The sequence below is a fragment of the Poecilia reticulata genome, chromosome 10 (genome assembly GCF_904066995.2).
Source record: "Poecilia reticulata chromosome 10, P_reticulata-male-v2, whole genome shotgun sequence".
Classification (NCBI taxonomy): domain Eukaryota; kingdom Metazoa; phylum Chordata; class Actinopteri; order Cyprinodontiformes; family Poeciliidae; genus Poecilia; species Poecilia reticulata.
The window spans coordinates 26,937,985-26,955,888 of NC_088839.1; the positions used below are offsets into that span (position 1 = coordinate 26,937,985).

The following is a 17,904-nucleotide window of genomic DNA, read 5'->3' on the forward strand; positions in this document are numbered from 1 at the left end:
GTTACATGATTTGTTTCGTCTGCAACAAAAACATCAACGCTGCTTCTGAAAATATTTATGACTGTACAGGTCCTTCTCAAAAAATGTGCATATTGTGATGAAGTTCATTATTTTCCATAATGTAATAATAAAAATTAAACTGTCATATATTTTAGATTCATTGCACACCAACTGAAATATTTCAGGTATTTTATTGTTTTAATACTGATGATTTTGGGATACAGCTCATGAAAACCCCAAATTCCTATCTTAAAAAATTAGCATATTTCATCCAACCAATAAAAGAAATGTGTTTTAATACCAAAAAAGTCAACCTTCAAATAATTATGCTCAGTTATGCACTCAATACTTGGTCAGGAATCCTTTTGCAGAAATGACTGCTTCAATGCGGCGTGGCATGGAGGCAATCAGCCTGTGGCTCTGCTGAAGTGTTATGGAGGCCAGGATGCTTCAATGGCCTTAAGCTCATCCAGAGTTTTGAGTCTTGCGTCTCTCAACTTTTTCTTCACAAAATCCCACAGATTCTCTACGGGGTTCAGGTCAGGAGAGTTGGCAGGCCAATTGAGCACAGTAACACCATGGTCAGTAATACCAGTGGTTTTGGCACTGTGAGCAGGTGCCAGGTTGTGTTGAAAAATGAAATCTTCATCTCCATAAAGCTTTTCAGCAGATGGAAGCATGAAGTGCTCCAAAACCTCCTGATAGCTGCTGCATTGACCCTGCCCTTGATGAAACACATTGGACCAACACCAGCAGCTGACATGGCTCTCCAGACCATCACTGACTGTGGGTACTTGATACTGGACTTCTGGCCTTTTGGCATTTTCTTCTCCCCAGTCTTCCTCCAGACTCTGGCACCTTGATTTCCGAATGACATGCAAAATTTGCTTTCATCCGAAAAAAGTACTTTGGACCACTGAGCAACAGTCCAGTGCTGCTTCTCTGTAGCCCAGGTCAGACGCTTCTGCCGCTGTTTCTGGTTCAAAGGTGGCTTGACCTTTGACCTGGGGAATGCAGCACTTGTAGCCCATTTCCTGCACACGCCTGTGCACGGTGGCTCTGGATGTTTCTACTCCAGACTCAGTCCACTGCTTCCCCCAAGGTCTGGAATCGGTCCTTCTCCACCATCTTCCTCAGGGTCCGGTCACCTTTTCTCATTGTGCAGCGTTTTCTGCCTCACTTTTTCCTTCCCACTGAGGTGCCTTGATACAACACTCTGGGAACAGCCTATTCGTTCAGAAATTTCTTTCTGTGTCTTGCCCTCTTGCTTTAGGGCGTCAATGATGGCCTTCTGGACAGCAGTCAGGTCAGCAGTCTGACCCATGATTGCGGTTTTGAGTAATAAACCAGGCTGGGAGTTTTTAAAAGCCTCAGGAATCTTTTGCAGGTGTTTGAGTTACTTCATTGATTCAGATGATCAGGTTAGCTGCTCGTTCAGAGAACCTTTTCATGATAAGCTGATTTTTTAAGATAGGAATTTTGGGTTTTCATGAGCTGTTTGCCAAAATCATCAGTATTAAAACAATAAAAGACCTGAAATATTTCAGTTGGTGTGCAATGAATCTAAAATATATGACAGTTTAATTTTTATCATTACATTATGGAAAATAATGAACTTTATCACAATATGCTAATTTTTTGAGAAGGACCTGTAATTTATTGGAGCTGAAGAGCAAAGAAGGTAATTGTTCTGCCTCTGTAGGGGTTTGTATCTTCAGCCTCTTTGATGCTGTTATCCATTATTAACTCTTCTGGAAGCGGTTTGGCTCTACGACACGTTGTGCAGATGGTTTCCTCCATATTTCACACGTTTTTTTCTATCTTTCTGGGATCTGAAAGTTCCAGCACATTAATTATTGGTTCAAATGTCAAGAATTCCTGATGCGGAGATATTTTTTTATATTATTGAATTTCAGAGGAACCGCTGTTCTTTCAGCAAATATCTTGTTTAAGCTTCTACCCAAAGCACTGAAGTTTTGTTTAATTTTAGGGGTATTTTTTTGGTACATAAAAGCAATTATTTAGAATTATCAGATCTGGTGTCAAACATTTAACTACAAAAATGCAAAACATAAAGACTTTCTATTGAAAAACGTTTAAATTTTAAATATATTTAAGCTACATGGCTTACAATCCAAAGAAAGTAGATAAATCTTGGGCTCTGAAAGCAGTGTTGACGATGTTAATATTTAAAGACATATTTTGTTAACTCTTTATGAAGAAGGAAAAATCTAAAAAAGATTGCCCCAACAATCTTTGCTTCAAGCTTCCTATAATATTTTTAATTATTATCTTGTCTGTAAATTTGATTATAAAAGACAAAAAGATCATTTAAACAATGAGTTCTTCAATGTTTTATTTTGTGGGTCTTAAAGGTACTGCATGGGTGTTTTGGAGATTTTTGTTTTTATCTTTAAAAATACATTGACACATTAACCCAACATATAACAAATTAATAAAATTAGTCATAAAACAATTGTATTTCAGACAGAAATCTGTTAATTATTTTTAAAAGTTTAGCATTTTATTCCAAATAACAGTTTGTTCATTGCAATGGCATTTTTAGGCTGTCACTTTTGTACTGAAACTTATATCTTAGGATAAAAACCTGAAATAAAGTATTTAGATAAGTAGATAGAAATGGCATATTAACAACAACTTTAACTGAACAAAGCAAAGTTCTTCATAGATGGCATCACAGACAGAAACTGGTATGAAATAATATGAGAAATAAGGCAAGATTTGGAAATAAAATAACAAAAATAATACTAGAGTAACAAACCATGATTTACTCGATTCCAGTTTCATTGCAATTACGATTTCCCAATACTGAGGTCAATAAAGTACAACAACTTTGAGGGTTTTCGTTGAACCATCGGAGTGAATGGTTCAACCATATACATCATATACATCATATGTTCACGTCTATGGGTTCAACGGAGTGAAAACCGTCGTTTTGCCCTCCAGCGTTGTGCGCATGCGCGAAATATCCCGGATGTAAACAATAGCATGTACTCGGTGCTGTTGAAGGCTGCTGGTAGCACGAACGACCGTTAAAAAGTATGGACAAATATCACATTTAAAGCTGCAGCATGTAACTTTTCTAAAAAATATATATATATAGATAATTTTATATTTGTTGAAACTGTCACTATGATGTGACTGTATGAGATAGATAATATGTGAAAAAAATCGATCTTCTCTGGCCTCCTCCAGTGCGAACCACCAATTAGAGCCACACTGCAAAAAGTCCCCTTTCAAAATAAGAAAAAAAAGTACAAAAATAGGGTATAATTTTCTTAAAATAAGAAAAATTATCTGCCAACAGAACAAGAAAATTTATCTTGTCAAGATTTTCTATATCTTAAAATTAGTGTATTTTTACTTAAAACAAGCCAATTTTACTTATACAAGTAAGATATATTATCTTATTTTAAGAAAAATTATCTCAAGTAAAGAAAATGTTACTTGACACTGAATTTCTTGAAATAGCGTAAAATTTTCTTATTTTAAGAAAAATGTTTTATGTATTAAGAAAATAAATCTCATATATTCTATTTGTATTAGTAAAATTGGCTTGTTTTAAGTACTCCTCCTGCAGGAGGCGGGCCTTGTCGCTGTCAATCACAATCTCTTGTGGCGCTGCTCCTCCTCCCACCCAAACACCCGGTTCTCACCTCTTTGCTCTTGGCTACGCTGCAATTAACATAACCAGTTGTGAAAGCTAAAGCTAGTTAGCATAGCCACCGATGACGCGGATGAACGGTTTTCCTGTAACTGTAAGTTGTTTCTCTGCTATTAGCACATTTAAGTATTTTTAGTAATTTTAGACGATATTTTCAACATTGAGCAACTAAATCTGTGCATTTATTTTATCATATTCTAAAACATTTTAGTTTATAGCCAATATTTTAACTTGTAAACATAACGGTTGTAAGAGTGTGGTCTTTCAGCTTACACTATTTTCATATTTTTTGCATACTTCCCCAGCTTGTACGGTGAAACTACCTTATAGTATAGTGGGAGGAAAACATCCCCACTTTAAATGTTATTGTTTTGGAGTGATTGAATTAGTAGGTAAATAATTACATAGAATAGTGTCCTGTTATAACAAATTAGATACACAAAAACAAGTTCAGTCACTTGTTTATATTATTATTATTATTATTAGTAGTAGTAGTAGTAGTAGTAATTGTTGACATTAGACCCAGAGTAATCAACTTTTAAAATTGTTTTCTTTAGTCAGTCAGTCTGACTAAAGGGGGCTGGTGGGTTTCTTATCACCATCAGAAGAAGACAATATTCCTAACAAGAAAACCATAAACTGTATTATGTTTGACAATCATAAGTCAAATGAATCTTACACATTCATCAACATCAGTACTAATTTGATTACTAACCATGAGCCAAGTCTTGATAACTTTGTACTGATTTTGTAGCTGCAGTTCATCCCTGGTCAAATTTATATATTAAGACTAAAGGGTTGATCTATGTTTGCTTACTATGTTTGTTTTTAAAGTGTCAATTACACACACAAAAAAACACTTTAAAAAGATGAACTACTGTGCCTTACAAAAGTTTTTAATAGTAAATATTTCTCTCTGAATACTATAAATGCAGAGTGTTGCTGTTTTTGTCTAATATTATAATGTAGAAACTTTGTACAGTTATCAGAAGTAGAAACATTAAACTCAAGATGTGGAAATAGGAGCCATGATTCTGAAAGACGCAGAAGTTGGGCCAGTTTCTTTAAAGTAACTGGATTATTTGAATTAAACCAGATTTAAAGATGAATAATTATTATATAAATACATCTGGTTATTATCATTTAGTGATTTGGAGGTGACAGACGTCAAGATCTTCACCCTCGGAAATGTTGGAGTCGTCGTTGTTTCCTGAACAATGTGGCTCAATAAACATGGCTGCAGTCCTTCATCGGATTCATCTTCCTCTTCTTCATCACTCCATCTGGCTTCTTCCTCTAAAACTGCAGAGAAATTGCTCACAACTCCCTCCACTTCTGTGTACTCAGCTTTTGTCGTTTATAGTTTGATTTACCCTGATTACGTCACAAGATGGCGCTGGCGTTTCACCCAATTACTGAAACAGCCACAATCTGCATTTAAAGCAAGAGAAATATATATATCATTAAAAGCTTTTCTGTTCACAAAATGTAAGGAGAGCGGTTGGTCTTTTCAAATCATGTAAGTGTTTTTATTGCTTCAGTGACACTTTAAGTAATTCAGTTGCTTTATTCTTGTCTAAAAGCAGAGATGGATAGAGTACACAGAAACTGGGCACTACTTCAACATATTTATTATACTCAAGTAAAATGAAAAAGTAGTGATCCAAGAAATTACTCCAGATTAAAAAAGTATTTGGCAAAAAGTCTACCGATCAAATTATCAATCATTTAATATTTAAACACTGCACAATCAGATGGACCAAATTATAAAGTTAAGTGGAAATTTGGGTATTTTAAGGACAAAAATTACATGATTCACATAAGTAACAGAAAATAGAATCAGTTTCAATAAAAGAAACTTAATAAACTTTAACAAAAACTGCAGGTGTGTGGTGAATTATTGGTTAAAAAAATTATTGTTTTTCATTCAGTGGGTAGAGAATCCAGAAATTTTATTCAAATAAGAATAGAGATATATCATAATAAAATCGCTCATCTAAAAGTAAAAAGTACAGCTTAGTAAAAATACTTCTAAAAGTAAATGTTTTCAGTAAATGTAACTAATTACTTCCCAACTGGTTGAAACTGTAAACCTTCATGTCTGTTTTAATTATTTAACCTTCCTCGTTGCTTCCTAGTCGGGGTAGGTTTGTATTTGCTGAAGCTACAGTGAGGTTTGAACCCTTCCTGTCCCTTTGGCCTCCTCCTAACCCTTTTTTATATTCTTGTACAACACAGTGATTCAGTGGACTCCTTGAAGGTGCAGTGCTTGAGTTTTCCAGAAGATAGCAGCAGTCAGCTGTGTGCAGTGATCTCACCTCCATCAAGCGCCACTGCGGCAGGTAGCGCTGGAACAAAATGTTCACTTGCAGAAAAAAAATGCAACGCCTAAGGCTTTGCTTCATTAGATATCTTAAGTTTTGGGTTAATATTTGCCTCAAATTCAATTTGTGGAGCAAATCTTAGGAGGGGAAAAATGCATATTTGGTTTATTTTATGTTATGTCTCTTCATCTTTTGTGGCATTGGGGGATCAGGTTGTTCTGTTTCCATTTTTACTCCTTTTTTTTCCTACTGTACCTCTAATTTTAGCCTCTTTCTTTACCAGCCCTCCCCTCTCTGATGCTTCTGAATAGAGGCTGAGAATAGACGCAAGGCTGTTTCCAGTCAGAGCAGGAATGCCTATATATGGAGCTCCACGCCACGCTGAGCGAGCCGCAGGTACATCAGCAAATATGGGCGACTCTGATTTGTAAAGAGGGGTGTTGGTAGGAGGAAGGAGGGGGGAAATAGTCTTCCTACTATTACGTGTGTGTGTGTGTGTGTGTGTGTGTGTGTGTGTGTGTGTGTGTGTGTGTGTGTGTGTGTGTGTGTGTGTGTGTGTGTGTGTGTGTGTGTGGCCCCCCTGAAAAGAAGCCTCAATGCCAAGCGTGTGCGTCAGTCTGAGTCAGATAGTGTCTCATTCTGTCTCGTCATACGTGTGCGTCAGAGCTGTTGCTGAGCGAAACTCGCTCCGGGGGAAGAAACGCAGGAGAGTGAAGGGGAGGGAGGAAAAGATGATGGTGATGATGATGGTGATGATGGTGATGAGGGAGGAACAGAGAGCTCGACTCTGACGACACAAATGCATCAGCAGCATTAAGTGCACTTTAATATAAATGCATTTGTATGACAACCAAATACACTTATAAGCATCACAATAGAACACTGGTTCACAATGTCCATTCTGCAGTAAATAATAGGAATAATAATAATAAGATGTTCAGAATATATTCCATCTTATGCGATAAAAATCTCTCTCTTCTGTATGTACAGACCAGTAGCTGTTTCATACAAATGTACAAATGTGTACAACCTTTCAGAAAAGAACATATGCCTACATCCTGAGACGTAACACATATGAAATAGCTTTTTTTTCTTCAAATATCACACATACAGAAGTATAATTTTTACACATGTATATTAACTTAGCCTTGAATAGCTAGAACGTAGGAATCAATCCTTTACTTGACCGTAGACAACTCTACGTGAGCATGTCGACACCATGGGAATTGTACCATTCTCAACCCGTGTCGTTTGGTAACTGAATAGAAATAGCACCCGTCCCCCCCAGTTTTCATTTTTTTAAAACAAAACCTTTTTGTATTCTAAACCCCTCTCAAAAAAGAAGAATCGCTCGTTCAACTTAGTCAATTCGTATGGAGTGCCGTTTGTTAAGCCACACTGTGAAACATTAACAGCGACGATTTCGTTTATTTACCCGGCAACAAAGAAAAAAAATGAGAATGTTCAATTTTCAAAGTCATATTTTGAACATATTATTCCTAAATTTATAAATCTCAGAGTTCCAAACTAAATATTTAATTCACAAGTCTAAAAACTAAATATTTAGTTAGGAAGCTAAACATTTAGTTTCCAACTAAGTTCTTTAGTCTGAGCTAGATGTTTAGTTTTCAAAATGAAATATTTAGCTCCAAATTTAGCTATGAGGTAAATATTAAACTCACAACCTAAATATTTAGTTTAAAAAGCTAAATATTTTGTTCAAAAATAATATTTAATTTGGAGCTAAACACTTAGTTGGAAACTACATATTTAGCTTCCTAACTAAATATTTAGTTCTGTAAGCTAAATTAAACCTTTTAGTTTGGAACTCTGACATTTATGGAATAATATTGTGAAAAAATTACTTTGAAAAAGAACATCCACGTTTTTTTCTCTACGTCCGGCTAAACAAACCAAATGCTCGCTGTTAGTTTTTCACTGCGTAGTGTTACAGACGGTATCCCATAAATTTGTGCCTCGCTGCACCGCGCTCCAGTGGAGCCACGATGCCGACCGTCCACTCGTCCGGAGTGGACGAAGAGTTCAGAGTTCAGAGTTCAGGGGCCGTTTCAGGCACACAGGAGCCGCTATAAGCTGCCAGCATTGCAAATATTGATGCTGCAAGAATATCCAGCCGACTGCCCCACGGCCAAAAGCAGGGAAGAAGAAGAAGAGGAGGAGGAGGACCCGATGAGTCCACATTCAGAGTCTTAATGTACAGTACAGAGTAGCAGAGGGTTTGTGGCATGATCAGAGTCCAGTTCTTCATGTTTTCTTTTTGTTTGCAAATCACATAGATACACAAGATTTCAGATGGAGCGATAACCATGAGATAGATGTTAAAGGTTTAAAAGTCGCAAACTCAAAGCTCAAAGTATCTCAGTTTAAGTTCCATTTCTACGTTTTTGGAAGGCTTTTAAACCAGAACTCATCTGGTTCTGGGAACTAAATCAGAAGATTTAAGACAAGATATCTTCTTTTTTTTCCCTCTCTCTCTCCCTCTACTGATTGTTTTCGCACTTAGGTTGTAAACAATTGTAAACATTTGACTTTCTGTAACGTTTGAGGTTTGGGTTTGCGTTGCTGCATGTCAGGCAAAAAAGTGCTATGATTCATCCCACTACTGAAATAGCAAGAAATGCATCATTTGTTTTTGTTCACAACAGATATTTCACTACGAGTGAATACACATACGTATCTGGAGTTTGATCGTCTCTGAAGCTCTGGAGAGTAGAGGTGCACCGATAAATTGATCTGCCGATAAGTCCGACCCGCTTTTCTTAAATTTGGGATCTGATCAACTAAAAATCAGCCACTGTCCACCCAGCAGGACATGTCGACAGACTTCATGTAGCAACATTTCAGGCAGTAAAAATCGTTACCGGTCAAAATGGGGATCGGCAGGTCAGGCTTTTTTAAGGATCGGTAACCTGAAAACTGCAATCGGTGCACCTCTAACTGAGAGGTCACCAAATGGAGCCAGAACCCAGGCAGTTCTGGGTCCATCCGGTCGTCATGTGAATCTGGCACCAGTTTTTTTTTTTTTCTTTTTTTTTTTGCAATATTACACAGAAGAAATGACTGAACAAAAATATGTAGCCAATCTTTGTTCTTAGCAGACATGTAGGAGATGAAGTCCTTAAGTTGTATATACATTATGTATATTTATACACTTAATTGTTTTTTACTTTTCAGTAAAAGGGTCTCCACAAAATATGACAATATGCCATACTTAATGAAGTAAGTCACAGACTTATTTTAGAACGGAGGAACACTTCCACTCCCATCTGAAAGACAAAAACAGACAGTAGAACAAGAAAATTAGTGACTGGAGTTTTTCACATATAAAAAAAAAGAAAGGTGAAATAAACTGCAGAAAACGCTCACCTTTGTGGAAGCACTGTGGCGATGGATGACATTGGAGTTGATACAACTCAGGTTGTTGCCCTAAGCCAGGGGCGATCGAGGCACCTGCCCCAAACATGGGTTCCAGGACGGCCAGTTCCTCCAGGAGGGACTGAGTGCAAGACACGGTGGGCGTGGGCGAGGCGACGGGCATGGCGGCGGCGGGGCTCTGGGAGGCGGTGAGGATGAGGGGAGGGGAAGCCGGGATGGAGGAGCAAGACGACACGGGAGACGACGCCAAATCCACCTCCACCTCCATCTCCATCTCCATCGCTTCCTCCGCCAGCCCCTCCCCGCCCGTCATCGCCATGCTCGCCCCGCGTCCGGCCACGGAGTTACATTGCGCCGATTGGACGCTACAGATGTGGCCCGCTCCCTCAAACTGGGAGGGTTGGTGCCAACACACTGGTGTGTGCGGAGAGGTGGGGCTAGAGGGGGCAGAGAGGTTGGGAGCGAAGTCGTCTTGCAGGAGCGTCTCTAGGATGTTCTCTTCAAACAGAGAGTCATCGTCGTCGAGGAAGATGGGGATGTCCAGACCTCTCCACGTTTTTACGGGATAAAACTCCCTTAGCATGTGGACTGGATCCGCCGCTTCAATAGCTGGGGACAAGAAGGGCGACGGAGGCGAGGAGGAGGGGGACAGTTTGGACAAAAGAGGATCCAGGTAGAAACCCTCAGCCAGGGAACTGATGTGTTGAGCCAGGAGGGAAATCTCCGCCCGTTCCTTCTCCCGCTCCAAGGAGAAGAAGGTGAGGCAGGGCTGTTTGCCTGGCGACGCCTCAGGGGTCAGCAGGCCTTCAGGGGGGCACTGGAGAGGCCCGAGCGGCACGTCGACGTACAGCGGCCCGCGGACCTCCGGCAGAGTCATCACCGTGCAATCTCCATCTCCTGGACTGTCAGGCGTAGGGGGCAGCTTCTCGTACAGGGCGCCGCTGCACGTCTCAATGGGGAACAGCAGGTCGGTGGAGAGGGCGGGCAAAGACAGGGGCAGCTTGGTGGAGAGGGTGGTGGGTGGAGCGGGGCTGGGGGTCGTAGTGGGTGGGGCTGTGGAGGAGGCGGAGGGCGCCAGCGAGGTGGAGGAGGTGGCAGTCGTAGCAGAGGGAGGAGGAGTTGTGGTGCCAGTGGGGTCAAAGCTGAAGAGAGGCTCATTGAACTGGAAGCTGGTTCCTCCGACCTGCGGCGTGTACGGCGGGGTGCACACAAACTCTTTGGTCTGCTGCGCCTGAGAGGTGGGTAGCGGCAGCGGCAGCGGCGGATCGAGCTGGAAGGACGGAGGTAGGAGAATGTTCTGGGTTAAAAAGTCCAAATCTGCTACTGTCTCCACTGTGACGGGAGTCGGCGAAGACGCAGCGGAGATGGTTTCTGTCGGCGGCGGCTGGAAGAAGCTCTCCTCCTCCAGAGAGGAGATGCTGGAGCGAGGGTCTCCCTCCAGCTGCATGGGCTCGGCGATGGAGCTGCCCGGCTCGTCCGAGGAGCCGACGCTGCAGCCGGCTGTGCTGAAGTCGAAGGACTGGGCAGACAGGCCGCTGCTACCGGGCGTGAACACCTGGTCTGGGCTGGACAGGGTCTCTGGAGACTGCAGGCTCAGGCCCTCTGGCTGAGACGGGCCAGCGCTCAGAACCAGGGTCAGCTGGGTCTGCTCGGAGCTGAGCTGCTGGCGCACCGACCAGGCTTCAGACTCACTGAAAAGAGAGGAAACAGAAACCCAGAGTCAATTTCAGAGTTCATTCATGTTTCCTTTAGATTTACTGTGTTTTCCTTTTTTTAATTTTTTATTTTTTCCAACTGGATTCCCAAAAGAAATGGATTCAAATATAGGAATTTCTTATTATTTTGCTACATTGGGATAAAAAGAAATCAACATGAGTATTTAAAGTGTTCTCACCTGATGATGTAGTTGTTGCTGCTGATGGGAATGTCTCCGTGCTGCAGCTGAAGCACCATGTAGAGCCAAACCCAGGATAGATCGTGAGCCTGAACACGAACCACCATCTCAGATCTGCCCTCTCCACCTTCCCTCACTGTCAACAACAGTTGAGAACACGTTATGGTCGGTGTGTAATCACATTAATCATCGTTGTGTGAATGTGCCAGTGGGCACAGTGTGGGCATGGACGGCTTAATTTGAGCAAACGGAGCGCTTACACAGGCTGCGGTGCTGAGCAGAGGCGTGTGACAGATCCTGTGGGTGGAGGAGGCCGTACCAGGAGCGGGAGCGTAAAGCTGTCACATCGTAGCCCAGATACACAGTCATGCTGCAGGGCAGAGTGGGAGGAGATGGGATTTTTCACGTCTTTATCCAAAAAGCAGAATAAACTCATGATTTTTAGAGGTACGAAGGGCAAACTCACCTGTCCTGTGCCGCCTGGAGCCTCATGTCTCGGCCGTGCTGGGAGTGGAAACAGGCCAGAAACAGGTTGGTGTCGGCCAGCGGGGGGCCAGAGGTCACGTCCCTGTCTGGCCCCGACCCGGAGCGAGTGGGCTGGGGCTCCAGCGGGGTACAGAAACACACCCACACCGGGTTGGAGGTCCAGTAGGAGCTGGCGGCGGAGGGTGGAGCAAGGCAGCGAGCGCGGATCAGAACCAGCTTATTTCCAGCACTCTGCCTCCGCACCGACTTGGAGGTGTTGAAACGGCAGCGAAACAGGTGGTCTGCGGGGAGGAGAGGGTAGGAGAGTCATTAGAATAAGCATTTTAAATGTAGCAGTTAATTATGGAGGACCACAGGGGTGTGCGCTCGGGTCACTGCTTTTTATAAGATATACAGGAAGTAGCATCTTAATTTAACCACCTTTCTCAGCGACTAAGTGGGTGGAGACGTCAAATTGTAATCGGAAGGTTGTAAGTTCAATTCCAGCAATGACTTTTAGCCAAGTCGACTAACAACATGTTCACTGCTGTAGAAATGTTTGTGAGTGTGGCTCTAATGTAAAGTGCTTTAAGTGGTCAAAATGGCTGGAAAAGAACTTTGTAACTCCAGTCCATTTACCATTTCTTAAAATTAAAAAGTGATTTTGGAAAAAATTAAAATCATCTATGAAGAACCGATTATGTGGCTAAATGCATTTAAATGATTTTTTTATGCTTGCTTGCTAATTCAGCTGTAAAATTTGAAGTACCTTGTGCTTTTCTTTGAAATCTGGACTCTTACTTTGGTAGTCCTACCTTTAGAGGAAGTAAAAACGGTAAAATAGGGAAATGCCAAACATTAAATCTGCTGGTCTTGAATCTAATTTTAAGCTCCTGGCTGACATCAGCACAAAATAAGTTAGTTACGTTTAAAATGTTAGCGAATGTAAAGTAAAAGTAAAGTAAAAATTTACGATTGTTTTATTGTGAGGAGTGCACCTCTGGTTGCCATGCCAACAGCTAGTTGCCATATCTGTTGAGCTTTAAAATGAGAGACAGTTTTTACATAAAGAAGCTGGTTTTTAAATGTGATTGAATATGTTTAATATGATCTAACATGAACCTTTTGTATAAAACAATCACTGCCTCTTTGCTTCCGAAAGATGTTTGAGGCAAAAAAATAATAATAATAATAATAATAAATACTTTTAGGAAGGTGACAATGTCACTTTTTGGGTTTTTGCTAGAGTTTATTAGGTGATTTTCAGTTTTCATTGTGTAATAAATGAATAGTAGCTGTTAAATCTAGGGAAAGAACACGATGTCTTACCCATCTCAAGTGATGAAGAAGCAGACAGATTGGTCCTCATGATGAAGTGATCTGCAGTGTCGATTATATCATAAACGCTGTCACCTTGTGCCACAAGATCCACCTGAAACAACAACAAAAACAGACACCTGGTGTTAATAAACCCACCTGAAACAACCTCCCTGTGTTGGGGAATGCAGCAGAGGCGTGTGTCTCACCATGGAGTGTCCGAGGTGCTCGGAGACGCTGTCAGACAGGTAGAGCAGCTTCCCTTCTCCGGTAAGCAGCATCAGGAAGCCCGGCATCGCCTGCATCAGCTCCGAAAGCTCGTGAAAAGACAGAAACGCAGCGCTCTCCTCGTCACTGCCAGCAGATCCCGCTTCTGGGAAGAAAGGAACCAAACAGCTGTTAACGGAGGCTTGGACGTGTGCCGCAGTAGAAGCATGTAGTTCAGCACCGCGGACATCCTGCTGGAGCGTTTCAGCACCGCGGACATCCTGCTGGAGCGTTTCAGCACCGCGGACAGCGACAGCCTCAGTTTCACACTTTTATCAGCGACATAAACTGTCTCTAACAACATCTAGATGGGCTGTAGCTGCACATTTTACCCTAAAATAAGATTTTCATCTCACTTTCGCTCAAACACTTGTTGATCTCCGCACTCTGCGGGAGATTGATCAACAGGTTGCCGTCTCAGTTCCTACCTTGGGTGAAGAAGACGGACTTCCTGGTGTACATGCAGGCCAGGGACATGATGTGCAGATACGAGAGCCGCGCTTTATCTGCATCAGAGATGGGCAACAGGTCCTTCAGGTTTCGGATCTCCGCGTTGATCTGGTCCCGTCGCGCCTTGGACGCCCCTTTGGTTGAGCGGTACATCGTGGTCTGTGGCTGCTGCTGCGGCGAGCCGTCAGCGTCCCTCCGGGTGAAAAGTTGTAAAGCGGAGCGCTGTTAGAAGATCTGCTGAAGTTTCTCGTCGGAGACAGGTTTGTAGAAGTGAGGGGAAGAAAAAGAAGATGTGCTATTGGACTTTCATCTCAGCTGTTTCTTTTTCTCCAGAGCAAGGTTTTTGGGTAAAAACCTTCTCCCTTCGTCCCTCCTTTCGGAGTGCAGGTGAATCGGCGGCTGCAGGTCGCCGTCTCTTCTGGCTCAGATGTCCGGAACCCGTAAATCTGGTTGAGGGACTCTGCTCGCCGGTCTCTTATATAGCCTGGGACTCCACCGGAGCAGGGGGGCTCCCGACGCGCCAACACCGACGTAAAACGGAGGGAGGAGGAGGGAGAAAGGGGGGGATAGATATGCCTGATATGAATGCGAGCCGCGCTGAGAGTCTCCCCCTCCCTCCCTCCTGCCCTCTCCTCTCTGTGACTCTTCCTCGACGTCAGCTCTTCCCTTTACTCGGTAGTGACGTCGGCTTGAAATCGGGAGCTCCGGCGACGCAAAAAGCCCGATTTGGACAAAACCGAGTAGAGGGCGGAGCCATCGTAAAAACGTAACGGGAGTCACCGGGCTCCGGTGAATTGTGAAAGGAGGAGGAAGAAGAGGAGGAGAGGATCTGTGCTGAATACGAACGAGGTCTGTGTGTTTATATGTCTGGCACCTGCCTGTTTGCCCCGGACCCGCCAGTAAACACCGCAGGTTCTTGTTAGACCGCATTTACTGAGACTAAAGGAGATTATCTGCCACCAGAAGAAGCTTTATAAATATACATCACATCTGAAAATCTTCCTATATCTGATGATAATCCCTTTACCTTATGTGCAGATCAAGTTAAACCCCTTTTTAATACATTCTAAGCAACAAAACATCCATTATTACAGCTAAATGTTGATTTCAAAGCTATTCGTGATAAAAACACTGCATGTTAAAATAATACACAATTAAACGACCAGAGCAATTAAAGATCATATTTTTTTCAATGACGTTCATTTCTGACTCAGGATTCTCATTATTGTTATCTTTATTTTTTTCTGTTCAAAGTTACAGACAAGATTTAGAAAGTCTGAATGGAAAGTCTGCCCGTTTTTTAATGAATGGCGCTCATGAATTATTCCGCGTTTCTAAAAATAGATCTCACCAGTGACCGACATGAAGGAGCGCGCCGCGCGCCCCCGCGTCCCGTCCCGGCTCCCATCCCTCCGATTCATAAAGAGCTGCAGAGGAAACGAGCCGCAGGATTTTTACCGCTCTGCTTTGACGGATTGAAGGTTCAGCCTGGTTTAGTTCCACGATTCAAACGAAATTCAAAATCTGATCTGTTATATTTAGTCTAATTACTCAGATTTTCTGATAAATTAGGAATAATTGGGTGAATAGTGTTGATGAATTTGTTCTTTTGTTATCTGAGATGATGAATAATCCTGTTTCAGAACTGCTGTGTTGTTAATCCGATGACTCAGCCACCTCTGTTTCCTCTTCCGCCTTCACCGATCCAGACTGGTAATCACCCAAAGGTGCAAAAGCAAAATAATCAAACACGAGTTACAGATTTGCACCTTCAGGTTTAGTGTTAAAATCTTTTTTTTATATATCTCCGTCTAAAAATGGCACCTGTCTGTCGGTTTTCTCCGCTCTGCAGTGGTTAAAACAGAGATGAAGAAGAAGAAGAAAAAGGAGGATAAGAAGAAAAAGGAGGAGGAGAAGACAAAGAGTTTGTCTTGATGGATCAGGAAAACATTCAGTCCCATCTACTACTGAACCGAGTGAGTCAGAGAGGAATCAGTTCACTGACACAGTTTACAGAATCAGTTCATTGAGACAGTTCACTGAAACAGCTTAGGGGAGACAAAATTACCATCATTTGTCCATCCATCCATCCATCCATCCATCCATCCATCCATCCATCCATCCATCCATCCATCCATCCATCCATCCATCCATCCATCCATCCATCCATCATAAACCAGCCATCCATCCATTCATCCATCCATCCCAAAACATCCATCCATCCTAAACCAACCATCCATTCATCTGTCCGTCCGTCCATCCATCCATCCATCCATCCATCCATCCATCCATCCATCCATCCATCCATCCATCCATCCATCCATCCATCCATCCATCCATCCATCCATTATAAACCAACCAACCATCCATCTATCCATTTGTCTGTCCATCCGTCCATCCATCCATCCATCCATCCATCCATCCATCCATCCATCCATCCATCCATCCATCCATCCATCCATCCATCCATCATAAACCAACCATCCATCCATCCATTCATCTGTCCGTCCGTCCATCCATCCATCCATCCATCCATCCATCCATCCATCCACCCACCCACCCATCCATCCATCCATCCATCCACCCACCCATCCATCCATCCATCCATCCATCCATCCATCCATCCATCCATCCATCCTAAACCCTCCCTCCCTACCTCCATCCATCAGCCATCCTGTCATATATTTTAATATATATAATTTTATTGAATTATGTTGATATTTTCGTTTTAATTCGTCTTTATTAAATAAACCATTTTAGTTTTTGCGTTTCGTACAGGTGTTTAGTTTCTCTTTAGTTTCTCTGGCTGTAATTGAAACCGTCTCCCTGCTGGAATTTGTTAATTGTATTGAACTCAAACCACTTTTCACTTTCCTGACACTTTCTTCAATAAAAGCACTTCCTTCCCGTTTAATTACTCCCGTAAAGAAAAAACAACAATCAACCTCTCCTAAGTCCAGACTCTAAATCACTTCAGCTCAGTTTAATTGCTATTTGCTTACTTGTGCGGCGAAAACTAGAAAACCTCTTCAGTTTCTTATAATTTTTGAAGAAAATTTTAGCAGATTATGACATGATTTGCATAATGGTGACTTCTAAAATATAATTTATTTTATTGTCTTGTTACAGTTTAAAGTTCCTCCTTTCTAAGTAACTCAGAGGTTTGTTTCTGTTGTTTACTTTGATGCTGTTATTTGTGGTCTATGTGTTGAGCAGCCGGGTTGTGGAACATTTCTGTCAGGATTTATGTGGGCTGAAGAGGCTCGTGTTGTTATTATGCAGGAGCTCCCAGAACAGAAACACTCCAGGTTGTTTGTTTTTCTGCAGGCTCTTCAGATGTCCCTGTAGCGTCCCCGTTTTCTGCGTTTCCATTCTCACGGTTGTCATAAGAGCCCAGAAACATGAGAAAATGCTTGTGGTGGCAGAAGAAGAGCGACAGGTTGTAGGGACAAGTGTGCTGTCTCCCTGACAGCAAATGGACCCAAATGGATCCAATTAGACGGCAGTCTTTGTGCCAGAACGTCCTGTTTGTCTCCGTTTTCATTCAGAGGCTCATTTGGATTTATAATCCACTTTGGTATTAACTCAAGAACTCACTGCTTCACTTTCAGGCCTTCTGCTCCATTTTTTAACTTCAGTTTTTCATAAATTTACCGTATTTTCGGCACTATAAGGCGCACCGAAAAACCATAAATTTCCTCAAAAGCCAACAGTGCGCCTTATAATCCGGTGCACCTTATATATGGACCGATATTGAGCCACAACAGGTCTAGCAACTACGGTAAGCAGCCGCCGACTTCATTTTTGCCCGTAGAAGAAGAAGCGCGCGGTGCATGCTGGGATAGTTGTCAGAACGCTGGTTTGTTAATAAAGTTTGACTGACTGACCTATCTACCTACCGACCTGATTGGTCGTCTGCAGGTCATTTAGCACCACGTTCTCCACGAACATACTGTGCGCGAATGGAGAAGGGTGACCATCGTCCGGCCACGCCCCGGCCCAGTCGCGGAAGGCTCTCCTCGCCGACTGGAGTCGGACTGTTTTGTTGACATTCTTTATGTCAACAAAGTGGCTTTAGATATTCATCCGGGGTGCTTCGACTAGGA

General features: G+C 42.3%; 1 protein-coding gene and 1 long non-coding RNA gene across 3 annotated transcripts; one reads left to right on the forward strand and one right to left on the reverse strand.

Moving 5' to 3' along the window:
- The first annotated feature begins 3,604 nt into the window (after window positions 1-3,604).
- LOC103471646 (uncharacterized) lies at window positions 3,605-17,323 on the forward strand. Of its 2 annotated transcripts, none has more exons than XR_014089361.1 (5): window positions 3,605-3,779; window positions 5,924-6,027; window positions 6,293-6,405; window positions 15,442-15,774; window positions 17,126-17,323. It is a non-coding gene; the product is annotated as an uncharacterized LOC103471646 (long non-coding RNA). The 2 variants fall into 2 exon arrangements; XR_014089362.1 differs by lacking the exon at window positions 17,126-17,323 and having other exon boundaries at window positions 15,442-15,525; window positions 15,651-15,698.
- On the reverse strand, window positions 6,810-15,003 carry npas4a (neuronal PAS domain protein 4a). Its single transcript, XM_008420796.3, has 8 exons — window positions 13,777-15,003; window positions 13,291-13,454; window positions 13,094-13,196; window positions 11,766-12,066; window positions 11,560-11,669; window positions 11,300-11,435; window positions 9,397-11,096; window positions 6,810-9,296 (listed from the first exon to the last, which is right to left on the reverse strand). The coding sequence occupies exons 1-8, from the start codon at window positions 13,949-13,951 to the stop codon at window positions 9,268-9,270; spliced, it is 2,718 nt and encodes a 905-aa protein (XP_008419018.1). The 5' UTR covers window positions 13,952-15,003; the 3' UTR covers window positions 6,810-9,267.
- Window positions 17,324-17,904: the final 581 nt, after the last annotated feature.